General features: G+C 53.9%; 2 protein-coding genes across 2 annotated transcripts; both read right to left on the bottom strand.

The window, feature by feature from the left end:
• Nucleotides 1–1,719: 1,719 nt before the first annotated feature.
• On the bottom strand, nt 1,720–3,610 carry J4E93_004795 (uncharacterized protein; the record flags this gene model as incomplete). Its single annotated transcript, XM_049342721.1, has 2 exons — nt 1,720–2,738; nt 2,785–3,610. 2 exons carry the CDS (start codon nt 3,608–3,610, stop codon nt 1,720–1,722), a joined length of 1,845 nt encoding a protein of 614 aa, XP_049199721.1.
• Nucleotides 3,611–10,183: 6,573 nt separating this feature from the next.
• J4E93_004794 (uncharacterized protein) lies at nt 10,184–10,667 on the bottom strand (the record flags this gene model as incomplete). The annotated part of the gene is made up of 2 exons (XM_049342720.1): nt 10,184–10,326; nt 10,466–10,667. 2 exons carry the CDS (start codon nt 10,665–10,667, stop codon nt 10,184–10,186), a joined length of 345 nt encoding a protein of 114 aa, XP_049199720.1.
• Nucleotides 10,668–12,490: the final 1,823 nt, after the last annotated feature.

Raw genomic sequence — 12,490 nt, 5'->3', positions numbered from 1 at the left:
CTCGCAGATGGGGCTCGATAGCATCTCCGCGTTGCCAACCCCATGGAGAGACTGTAGCGCAGAAAAAAACTGGAATGCACACAACAGTGGAGTCCCCAACCCGCAAAATGCCCATTTAGCGAGCTGCTCCAGCGCCTTCTAGAGGGGCGCATCATCTGCACCCCGCTGTTGATCTCAGCGATCTTACCTGGTGCGATGTCGTCAGGGTCCTTCGGTGCAGAACCTCTAGAAGGCGTTTTTACAAGCAACGGCAAGCGAGGCTTGAAGGGCCAGCGAGTGAACGACAAGCGATCCAGGAAAGATTCTGGGCGCCACCAAGCCTTCTTTGGGGAATTCGTGATCTTGTTTAGCGTTGGTGCGCACCGTCTCTTGGACGCGCAGCCAGTAGCCTCTGGGCTCCCTTGGCATGGTTTAGGCACAATGACATGAGGCCTTGTTGAGGCTCCGACTGCTGGGCCAGGGTGGTCTCGCATGGCCTGAAGCTTGGGGTCTGTGACCTGTTTGCCGCGAGGCTGCATGCTGGGCTGTCCTATGGCTGCGCTGCGATATCGCGATATCGACTGAAGCATTTGGAAAGTCGCTCAACATTCGATGTGTTAGCTTAGTACGTGTCAGCTATGCCTATTTGCTTCCTGGCTTTGCAGATGAAAAGATCTTCACATCGAGCTGATAGTATTGACAGTGGTTTGCGAAATGCTCAACCAGTGTGGATGGAGGTCTCCATCTCTTCGTGGAAAGGTGTAGATCTTGCATCTGCATACCAATCCGCTGCACGCGACAGCCACGAGCTTCGTCATTTCTGGTCATCCAACGCGATGCCTGCGATCCAAAGTATCTTCTCATTCGCAAATACCAGCCTCGACATCCCCATCATCTGCTAGCAAGTCTGCCGCATCGGAACCAAGTTGATTATCTTGCGGGCACAGTACCCAACCTGCAAGGGTGCCTGCACCACTGGGGTGGAAGCTGGGGTCGACATCTCAACGAGAGCTTCTAGTGTGCTTCTAGCGTGCTTCTCCGCATAGTCTTTCTGCTGCAGCACGCGCATGTAAGCTTCGGAATGACGTGTCTAATGTCAGCGCCACTCCGCAAGTACCGTGTGATTGGTCACGCGAGGTGCTGGCGGGAGGTTTGTCGGGAGATCAAAGGCTAGGCGTCGGAGGTCTCTCACGTGAACACTTCTGGGCGCCATGGCCTGGATCACGAAAGTGTCGGTTTTGGCCGTTCTGCTAACGGGGATGGGGTGTAGTGACGGGAACCATGCACTGAGGTGCGCTGGTAGAGGAATATGTCGCCGCATGTAGCCGACTAGTGGGTGCCGCTTTCTGCTCGTCTGGCGGTTGTTGTGATATCGTCAATGCGTCTGGGGCGCCCATGGAGCATGCTTGGAGCGCAGGCGATGCCGAAATCACTCGAATCGTGCGCGCAAAGTGCCGGGCATCCGTTTGTTGAAAGCGAAAGCGGAGGTGAGAACAAGCGATTGCCTGTGTTTTGCCCCTCTGAGGACTAGTCTTTCACGCAGTCTTGTGCATGGTGGAATGATGAGCCTGTGCAAGGTGAAGTCTTCGGAGTATTGCCAGCGAAGGCGCCTATACCTTTACGCGCCCACGCCGTTATCTTCTCGATAAGTCTAAACTTTATCAGGTGGAGCGTTGCCAAAATGGAGATGGATAGGTCAAGCGCAGTGGCATAGATCAGGCCTCGATGTCTTCACGAAACCTATTGCCCACCTTTGACAATGTACTCATCTCCCAACGTAAATCCTCCAAGTACGTCTTTTAGTCCCTCATCGTAGTCAGGCTGCACGTCTCTTCCCTCCTCGTCCAAGTTTCCCAGATAGTTCGTAATATCCCTCCCATCAAACTCTCTTACATCAAACCCATTTCCTAAAAACGCCCACATGTTTCCTTCCTTGTACTCAATCTCAAAGTCTTCATACCGTGGCGCCTCCATAATCTTGAGAAAATGGAGGCGCGAGCCCGGCCACATGGTTGCTTGTCCATCCATCTTCCCTTGCTTGAACCAAGAGCGGCAGGGTGAAGTCCATGCCGTGCGCTGCAGAAAGAGATCGGCATGTTGGCGAAATTGAACACAAGGAGCAAGTTTGGGAGTAAGAGATTTGATGTTCTCGACTTGGCATTTTGTAATGGCGGAGAAGATGTAGCGGGTCCATACCTCGATCAGCGGCATGAAAGAACCGTGACCCAGAGGACCATACGGACCACAGAATGAAAACGTGTTCGGGAAGTTGGGGATACCAACGCTGAGATAGGATGTTACGCCTTCTTCTGAACCCCATAGATCGCGCAGATCACGTCCATGGGCTTTGAAGGGGAAACGCGGCAGCCAGGAGGTGTCGAAGCCGGTCGCGCATATTATCACGTCGACTTCGTGGTGGTTGCCCTCTTTGTCTGTGAAACCTGTGGCTGTTATGGAGCCAATAGGGTCGGTAAAGACAGTGGCGTTAGGTGCGACCAGAGCTTCGAGGTATCCCGGAGCTGGTGTTGGGCGTCGGCATCCAGGATTGAAGTTCTTGGGTATCATCTTCTCGATGAGACGAGAATCATGATTGAGCTTGTTGCGCATCTCGGTGTCTGCATATTCGCGTGCGAGACGAGCTTCTTCGCTGCCTTTGATGATGAACTTGAAGCGCTGGTTGAGTTCGTTCTCGATCTGCTTGCGGTACTCCAAGTATTTCTTAGGATTTTCTTCCAGGTATTTGAGCTGTTCTTCGCTATCTGCACGACATTAGCCATTTGTATTTTTTTTTGAAGTACCACGTACACCGGAAGTTTGCGCCGTTCTTTCCAGCCCAGGTTTGGGCAAAGCCTGCCGTGATCCATATCGGGCTTCGTATCCAGTGGTACAGATGCTGGACTTTCTGCTGTATAGATGCAACAATTTGCACCCCCGAGCTACCAGCACCGATGACAGCTACACGTTTATTGGATAGATCGTAATCTTCTTCGTAATTCGCAGAATGCATTAGCTTGCCCTTGAAGTCTTGCAGACCTGGGATCTCTGGCCACTTCCACTTGTTCAAGACACCTCCGGCATTGACAAAGAACTCGGCACTGTCTTCAAACACGACGTCCTTCTCCAGATCGCGGACGCGGAATCGCCATAGACCGGCCGCATCGTCCCACTCAACATGCTCTAAACGGTGTCGCAATCTGATGTATTTGGCGATGAAGTTGTTTTCGCGTTCAATGGATTTCAAATACTCCCAGATCTCCGGCGAATACGAGTAGTAATGTGACCAGAGTTTGATTTTCCAAGAGAACTGATAGTTGACCGAAGGGATGTCGCAGGCGCAGCCAGGGTATCGATTTTCCAACCAGGTACCACCAACATCGTGATTCTTCTCATAGCACACTATTTCCAGGTTCTCCATCTCCTCTTCAGCCTTTTTGAGAAAGTTCAAAGTCGATGCGCCGGCACCCATGAGGACGACTTTGACCTTTCTTTTCGTCCCCATGGGCTGTTCATTGATCCGGTAGCCATGTTGGTCAGTTTCTGGTGGCAATTGATCACGGACCTTTACGTTGTCGTCTGCCGCAGTGCCAGCAGCAGCGTATAGTGAACTCGGCGGATCTGACTGTATGCCCATTTTGAGATTATTGGCTCGTAAATGTACGAAAAGTGAGCTTGTTAGTAGTACACTGAGGAGCGTTCCGGGTCAAACAATAACTGCGCCATCTCATATAGCTGCGCCATAGCCAGACCTCGGAAATAGCAATGTGAGGGCGGAGATGGTGACAGCATCGCCAGCAGCACTGCGGGGTAAGATTAAGTTCACAATACCTAGGTACCTTACACAAGCTTCGCATGTGTTTTGGCCCGTGAAAGCGTTTTCGAGCTTGCGGTCAGAATTGCTGGTGCATGACATTCTCCAGTAGGTGCGCTCTGGTGACACGGCCATGGGGCTCTTTGGAGATGGCTGCACGCCCAAGGAAAAAGCGCTACCGCTGTGCGCATGCGACAATGTAGTTGGTTGCAAGTATACAATGACTGATGTTAGTCGTGTTTTACCCCAAGTTGGCGAACACGGGGGCCATAAAGGCTGCAGTGTGCGGAACAATGGTACGAGATGGAGGATCAGGCACACGGTAGGGCTCCGCTCCCGGTTGTTCTTGGCTCCGCGATAGTTGGACGGTAATGACAGCAACGCCGCAAACAAGCCATAGCCGTCTTCCCACCACCCTGACTCCTGCATCGCCATTGCGGAGTACTGTGTTTCTCCTCGAATCTAGCATTTCCATAGCAGCGTCGCCCAGCGGCCCGCACTCCCCGCTACAGCCACGCAAAACACGCTTGACGATTCGCTCGACAGCTGCCACCTACGCACAGGCAGGGCTGCTTCCCGTCCCTCATTCCTGCCCACCGGGATAGTTATCATCGCCGGCGCATGCGAGCGCGCGACATAGTACGAGTCGCAGAGTCGCCTTCCATCTCCCCCGTCCCCGCGCTGGCTAGGTTGCTGGACTCCAAGCTCAGCTCAGCGGCCCTGGTCATGGTGCCCGCGCAACTTGGTCAGATAGCCTCGTGAATGACGCTTCCCACCGCACCGACTCCCATCGCGCCTTCCTAACCATCCTCGCGCCTTCCTGCCGCCATGTCGTACTACGGAAACGGCCAGAACTACTACAACCCCAACATCCCACACTCCAATGTGGGCGCGCCCGGCCAATATCAGGATCCCTACAATCGCCGCACGCCAAGCGCTGACAATGGCGATGCCACCAACGGCGCGCCCACGGGCTATGGGCATCTCCAGCAGCTCGACCGGCGCAACAGCATAGCGGCCCGCCAGAACGACGAGCTCTTCATCGGCGCAAACAGCTCCCCACAGCCACCTCAGGGTCCAATGTCCCCCACAGCGGGCGGGTACAACGGCGGCTATGGCTACCAGCGGGCGCAGCAGGCGTACAATCCCCAGAACTACAACACGCAGCCCATAGCCCTGCCCAACCCCCAGCACTACGGCGGTGTAAGCAACAGGACCTTCGCGCCGCCCGTCTCCGTGTCGGCTTCACACCAGCCATACAACCCAGCTGCCTACGCCGACAGCAACATCGCACCCGCCAACTCCCTGAGCCAATCCTATGGCTTCTCGCCTACCTCTCCGACCGCCTCATACCACTCGCCCTCAGTTTACCAGAATCAGGGCTTTGGAAGAGCACCCTCTGTCCAGAGTCGCGGGTCAGCTTACGCTGCATCGGGCGCGCCGCCACTGCCTGCTCCTCCAGGGAGCGCGCAATCTGCGAGTGAGGACTGGGGCACCTACCCGAACCGACGACCCTCGAACGCGTCCTCGGGCTACTATTCCTCGAGCGCCTCGCATGCTCCACTCCCGTCGCCCCCGGGATACGATACTGGCTACGGCTCCCAGCGCGGCGACAGGTATGCCTCCATGTCTGGCAACGCCCTCCCACCCACGCCCGAGGTCCCTACACATGGTTCGCCGCAACGGACCAACACGGTGTCATCGCGACCGCTACCCCCACCACCGCCCCACGAGTCCGACAGCGACGAATACTTCGCGCCGCAGCAGAACGGGTATCAAGACGAACTATTCAACGACGTTATGAACATGACATCTGGCGGCGCCCAGGTACAACAGCCAAACGGTCAATACTACAGCGAGTCTGCAGGAAGAAACGGCACGAATGGCGCAGTTGCTGGACGCGACACCTACCTTAGTGACGAGAGCGACGTAGAGGCAGCTGCTGGTCTAGCTGCGCTTCAGATGGCTGAGGAACAAGAAAGAGAAGACGAAGCTCGTAGAGCTAGTGGTGGCACCGGGCTCTTCAGCAACTACACGTCGGTACATTCCCCGCAGATGCCTGCTGAGCCGATGCGACAGGAAAGTGCCAGCGATAGTGACTATGTGGGCATGGACGTGGGTACCTATGGCGGCGGATTTGCACCATCTTTCAACTATGGTGGAGACCCAAGCGTACTGGCAGCGGGTGGAAGTCACACAGCGTCTACCTCAGGCTCTCAGCGACGATCCGACCCTATGCACGACGACTACGACCCGATCCATCCCTTCCCGTCCTTCTCGAGCAACGCGCGAGTCGACACGTTCGGTACCGGTGGTCTGGAAGAGCCTAGCGCACGGCGGCGGAGCTACGACGAGGGCGATGAGGTCACACTCATGGATAGCGCATCTGCCCTGTCCGGTTCGACACTCAATGGCCCTTCAGCAGTAATGCCGGGCGAGCCACCGGATATGTTCTATCACCCGGGCATTTCAAACCGGCCACTGCCCCCACCTCCAGTGAACACCGGCAGCCGGCGAATGAATCACCAAAGCAACAGCTCCACCGGATCTGGATCCTACGAATACTGGCGTAACGCCCCCGCTGCGCAGCGTTCGTACCCGGTGGATGCGAACGCTATGCACATGATCTCTCCCACCGGGGCCCCTGTGCCTCGCTCAACCTCTCTACTCCAGCACAGCAATGCCCGAGATGCCATTCCCTTGCCTCGTTCCAAGACAGACGCTGAACAGGGGCACAGACCTCGACCTCCTCCCGGCAACCGGAATACCTTCTATGGCGGTGCCATGGACAGCGACGGCAACACCCTCACCCCTGGCAGCGCAGAAGCTGTAGCTATCGACCTACCCACGATTCCAGCCGGCAAGCGCTTCAATCCCGCAAAGCTTTCCAGCATCGACTTCAAGAAATGCACTGAGCCTTGGGCACTGAGCTCGATCATCTCCTGGCTGAAGAACATGACCGAAGGCGAGAACGACCTTAAGGAGGGTCCGATTCAAGAAGGCCTTATTGCGCTATTCACCCACAAAGTTCCAACTATGAATATTGCGGATGCTGAGACACTGAGTAGTCGGGTAGTGGCTGAGATGTACAAAGCAGGCACGCTTGTGCACGAGGAAGAATGGTTGAGATTCTCGACCGCGAGCATGACGGGAGTAATATTCCAGCTTACAGGCGCCGGATGCTACGCCCCCATGCTGCATACACATGCAAGCCCGGGTCGGTGTTATTCGCACCATTGCCAACGCACACTCAAGAAGATTGACCTGCACGCTCCGTCCGCCGCACCTCGATCAGAAGACTGGGCTACCTTCTACAAGCTGAAGAAAGAAGACATTGAAGGAGCAAACAAGAAGGAGATTGAACGTCAAAACATCCTGCACGAGATTGTTCAAGGAGAAGACAAGTACATGAACCGACTGGACGTATTACGGCACCTCTATCGGGACCGGCTTCAATCAGCCCAGCCTCCAGTCATACCTCCTAAGAAAGTCGACAGATTCATCCGCGACGTGTTCAGCAAGGTGGACGCAGTACGGAAAGCGAACGAAGACCATCTCCTTCCACAGATCAAGTACAGACAGCAAGAGCAAGGTCCATGGATTGTAGGCTTCAGTGATATCTTCCGAGAATGGATCCGCAAAGCAAAGCAGGCCTACATCGAGTACGCCGCGGCTTTCCCGTACGCATCCTTCCTTGTTCGACAGGAAGCTGACCGGAACATACTGTTCCGCACCTTCCTGGACGACGCTCAAAAGCACAAGCTATCAGAGAAGCTGGGGTGGGATACCTATCTCAAAGGCCCTATCGACAGATTGCAGCGCTATGGTCTTCTCATAGACACAGTCATCAAGTACTCAACTGTGGACAACGAGGAGAAACGAAATCTCCAGGTTGCTAAAGAAGAGATCAAAGCTGTGACGCTAGAGTGCGACAGCCGTGTCGCTGAAATGAGTCGGAAGGTCAGTCTCACCGACTTGCAAGCAAAACTCATCTTGCGGCCGGGTATGCAGCGAGTGGAGCTCAATTTGGATCACCTGGGCAGAGAGCTCATCTTCCGAGGCGACTTGCAAAGGATGGGAGGCAGTCGTTTCAACTGGCTTGAGACCCACGCATTGCTCTTCGATCATTACCTTGTACTCGCCAAGGCAGTCTCTTTCCGAGAAGCAGACGGTGTTACCAAGTCTGAGAAGTACGATGTGTCAAGATTGCCAATTCCCATGGATCTTCTTGTTCTCGAGAGCGAAGACGACGATCCCGTTGTGCGCTCTACCATGAAGGGTATCTCAACCGTCACTACCGTTTCTGGTCGGGTTGGTTCTGGGGCCGCTACAAGATTGAACAACAGCCCTGTACCCGGCGGTCTGTCACACACAAGCACCTCAAACTCGCTCGGGTCGACCAACACGAGCAACTCCGGCAAGACCATGGTCAACACCACCTCGAATGATGCCTCAAAGGATGAAAAGATTCTGTACCCCTTCCGCGTAAAGCACTTGGGCAAGGAGACCTACACGCTATATGCGCCATCGGCAACAAATCGTGCCGAGTGGTGCGACAAGCTCATCATTGCGAAGACGCGACACGCAGCAGCTCTCTTTGCTCAAAACGCCGAACCGTTCAAGTTGAGAGTCATGGCTGATGCAGCCTTCGCTTATGATAGCGCGATGCCTTCACAGAAAGCTATCACAATCAAGGGAACGCCACTGGACCGCGCAGTCGACGAGGTGGAGAAGCTTTTCGTCAACGTTGGGCGGCCTGTCCCCATCTGCCGCGCACGGGTAAACTGTGCAACAGCTTTCAGCCAGCCCTACGGCAAGCACATGGTAGCCGTCGGTACAGATATTGGAGTTTACGTGTCGGAGTTTGATAATCCTCGAGGCTGGTCTAAGGTATGCAACACACCCATAGTCGTATGATTTGATGCTAACAGTCATAGGCAATTCAAGTACCACGCGTGACGCAGATTGCCGTCCTTGAACAGTTCAGCTTGATGCTCCTCATCTCCGACAAGGCACTCATTGCGTACCATCTCGATGCCGTGTGCCCAGTGAGTGGCGTAGCCCCCTCAAACGACTCAACACGACGAGCACCCCAAAAGCTATCGGGTGCACGCGACATTGGCTTCTTCGCCACTGGCGTGATGAAAGATAGAACGCTAGTGTTTTACAAGAAGCGTGACGGTATCTCATCCACCTTCAAGGTGCTTGAGCCTGTTTACCAGAAATCATCCGAGAAGAAGTCCAGAATATGGAAGTCTGGACGCACAGAATTCTTCCGCGAGTACGACGAGTTCTACATCCCAGCAGAGTGCTACACGATCAATCTCTTCCACTCGTCGCTGGCAATCTCCACCGCAAAGGGCTTCGAAGTGCTTACCCTCGACAAGAAGCAGCCATGGTCCGTACCCGATCTAAAGCAATCGCACGTGGCCACCATCGCTTCACGTCTTCAAAACCAGGACCCACTGGGCATGTTCCGCCTCTCGGATCAAGAGTTCCTGCTCTGCTACGAAGAGTGCGCCGTATACATCAACAAGAACGGTGACATTTCTCGATCTGTAATCATGGAATTTGTCGGCAAAGCCAAGTCTGCCGCTATGTATGGTCCTTACGTGCTTTTGTTCGACCCCGACTTTGTCGAGATCAGAAATGCGCAAAACGGTCGTCTGCGCCAGGTCATTGCTGGACGCGATGTCAAGTGCCTCGACGACGGGCTCAGCGGAGGTTCAAGTCACAACAGGACAGTCAAGCTGAGCTTACAACATCCGCAGCATGAGAGGAGTCAGGTGGTAGTTGAGCTTGTGCTCAATGAGGGACAAAAGGAGTAAGGCAAATATACACGGATGGACCCTGGATGGCCTGCTGTGCAATACCATCTTCCCGACCATACTACGCTACATCTACAGCAAGCGGGCGGAGTTATGGAGTCAGGAACCCGGGGCTGGGTATACCCACCGCTGCAATACCCGTTGCGACAAAGCTTGGGCGATTGGCGCTCTTTCTTGCATATTCTTAGGCTCTTGGTTCACGTTCGCGTAAGGATACCTGGTTTGATTTGTTTGGTGTTTTGGTTCACTTAGGCGGCTAGTCGTGCATGTGCTGCTTGGTGTTGGTGTTCATGTTCGAAATCACGGTCGAACTCATGTAGTTGAAATGCGGTAATCCATCACACTCCACAAGCTATCGATTGTTAGACGTGTTTGATCTCTCTCTTTTCATATCCAACACTTGCCCAGCTACTCCTACCAGAATTGATATACCTCCGCAGCCTCAAACACGAATCCAATGCCTCTCCCGCTGTTCCCACCCCGGTGTGGGTATTTCAAGATGATCATCAGGGACGGCATCTTTGCAGCGCTCCATCAGCCCCATCCACCACACTTCAAACACGTCACCCTAAGTCGCGCCTGCCCATGTCGTCTGGACCATGAGTTGCACCATACCCCAATAGTGAATGTCGAAGTCCTGGCAGCGCCGCGAGACCTCGGCCCACCAACCCTCAAACACCATGTCGAGATTCTCGCGCGTCCAGTCCATGGCTAGATCAAACTCGGCGTTCGTGTCTCGTCGTATCTTGTGCCGCAGCCTACATAGGTTGACGCACGAAATCAGTGTATGTCTCGCAAGCATTTCGAGCCGGGGCTTACCTCTTCTAGAGAGCATCTGCCCGCTGCATACAGGTCTTGATGACGTCCAGGTGGTCCAGAGCAAGGGCTAGTATGACCCAAGAGAGCATCTCTTGGTACAAGGGTCTGCCATTGCTCTCGATGAGGTTTTTGGCTTTGTTGATGGCTGGGTAAAGCTCGCCGGCCTCGAAGAGGTCTGCGATTTCGTTGTAGTCCGCTGTAAAGCCGGGGTTGGTGAGGCTTGGTCCACGCATAGCGATGGAGGTGGATAGTGATGTTTGTTGTGATGGTGAGATGCGGAAGGCTGAGTGAATGTGGTGGGTATGGTGCGTGGCTGCCAGTGCTGTCGTGGACGAGCGCGCGTTTGTTTGCGGCATGACGCAAGTTTGCAGTTAAGTGAGGAAGGAAGGTACACGTGTGCGCTTCCACCTAAATGATGTTCTAACTTCGTGAGTCTTCGTTGTTGTACTGATGCATTTAGCAGTACACATATCTAGCTTTTTCTTCCTACGAGACTCCAAGTCCATGTCTGAACCCAGTTCGGATCAAACGGATTATGGCCGTTCGTCGACCAGCAAGACGATGCCAACGATTCTGACAAGCATACTGGATGTGCAAGAAGATGAGAAGATGGCTTCGACTTTGCAGCCAGGCTCGTTCATCCGTGTTCGCACTGCCAAGGCTTCAAAGAAGTCTCAGCGGTCCAGCTCAGTGTAGTAGCGTGCTAGACGTCTATAAGAGCGTGTTCTGAGCGATGGTGAGCTTTATGGCTTCCGTTTGATAGCTCTACGTTGCAAGTGTACCAACGGTGTCCTTGAAAATGATCTCACGTCTCTTCTTGTTCGGCCGGTCTCGCTCTTTCTCCATCTCTCAAGCTCTCTAACACTCTTCTCTTCGATCAAGTACGGCAGAATGGCCGGCATTGTTACTGAAACGCATGTTGTTTGGGTCACCGTTACTGCGCCAATGGCACCACCTTCGTGGCTTCTCAATCCAGAACAGCGCACGTCAACGACGGAATCCAGTACATTTTACTCGTGTGCTCCCGATGTACCTGAAACACCTGAAACCTCGAAGTCGGGAATTGCAGTGTACATTACAGCCGCGGTAGGGACTGTATTTGCTGTCTTGATGTTCGCATCCTTGATGGCATATCTGAGGAGATCGAGGATGGATGGAAGAAGAATAAGACATGGGAATTAAGTGCTAAGCACGAGATACCGAAAGGGAAACTTGCTTGATCGTATATCATAATCGAACGAAGAATATTCGAGAACACGACCACACTCACCGTATCACTGCTACACAGTAGAAGCTCGTACAAATGTACTGTTTCTAAGGCTGGAATCTGTACTGCTTGACCAGAAGTGCAGTTCTCATTGTTTCTTCAAATGCGAGGCGTTCTTGTATGCGAAGTCACATATCTGCCGTTGCAAGGCACCCCAGGACCTTTCCATTTATTTCGCGCATTTTCGACTAAACCGATGCTGACAAGATTACCAAGTGCTTGGATATGGACAAATGTCGCCGTCAAACATGGAGGTCGGCACAATTATCGGCCAGAGCGGTCCAAAGAATCCTTTGGATGTTGGCCAAGTAGATAACGAGCATCGAGTGGCCCTCACGATCGCCAATGCAGCGTCGGGTCGTCATCTTGGGGTCTTCCAGAAGCATGGTGCTTAGCGCCAGGGTTTTCCAGGTCTGATGATGGTGCATCCACTAACAGAACTAGAGAGCCCGGGATGGCCATTTCGTTAGTGATTCCATCGCACAACAGCAGAACTGGGTGCTCCGGTTTTGATAGCGGTTATCGCTATGGGGATGTCGATCTGTCCGAAGCGTATCGGATGTGGAGAGTGTTTAGTATTTTCGTTCTTGGTGTGGAGCAGCTGAGCACGCGATATGTAATGCGAATTAAAGGCGGATGTCGTAAGAACGGCAATCAGCAGTAGGCCTTTGTGCGGCGATGGTGACGGCCTAGCTGTGTCGGGGAAGGGACGACACCGTCAGGCGCGTCAACTCCTGCCACCCGAACGAGGTGCCGGCCCGTGCACGCGCCGCCTAATGCGGGGGCAAA

Source organism: Alternaria ventricosa, assembly GCF_023758065.1.
Source record: "Alternaria ventricosa strain BMP 2768 chromosome Unknown scaffold_7, whole genome shotgun sequence".
Classification (NCBI taxonomy): Eukaryota; Fungi; Ascomycota; class Dothideomycetes; order Pleosporales; family Pleosporaceae; genus Alternaria; species Alternaria ventricosa.
Note: the sequence above shows the minus strand (reverse complement) of the source record. Positions and strands in the feature narration are given on the sequence as shown.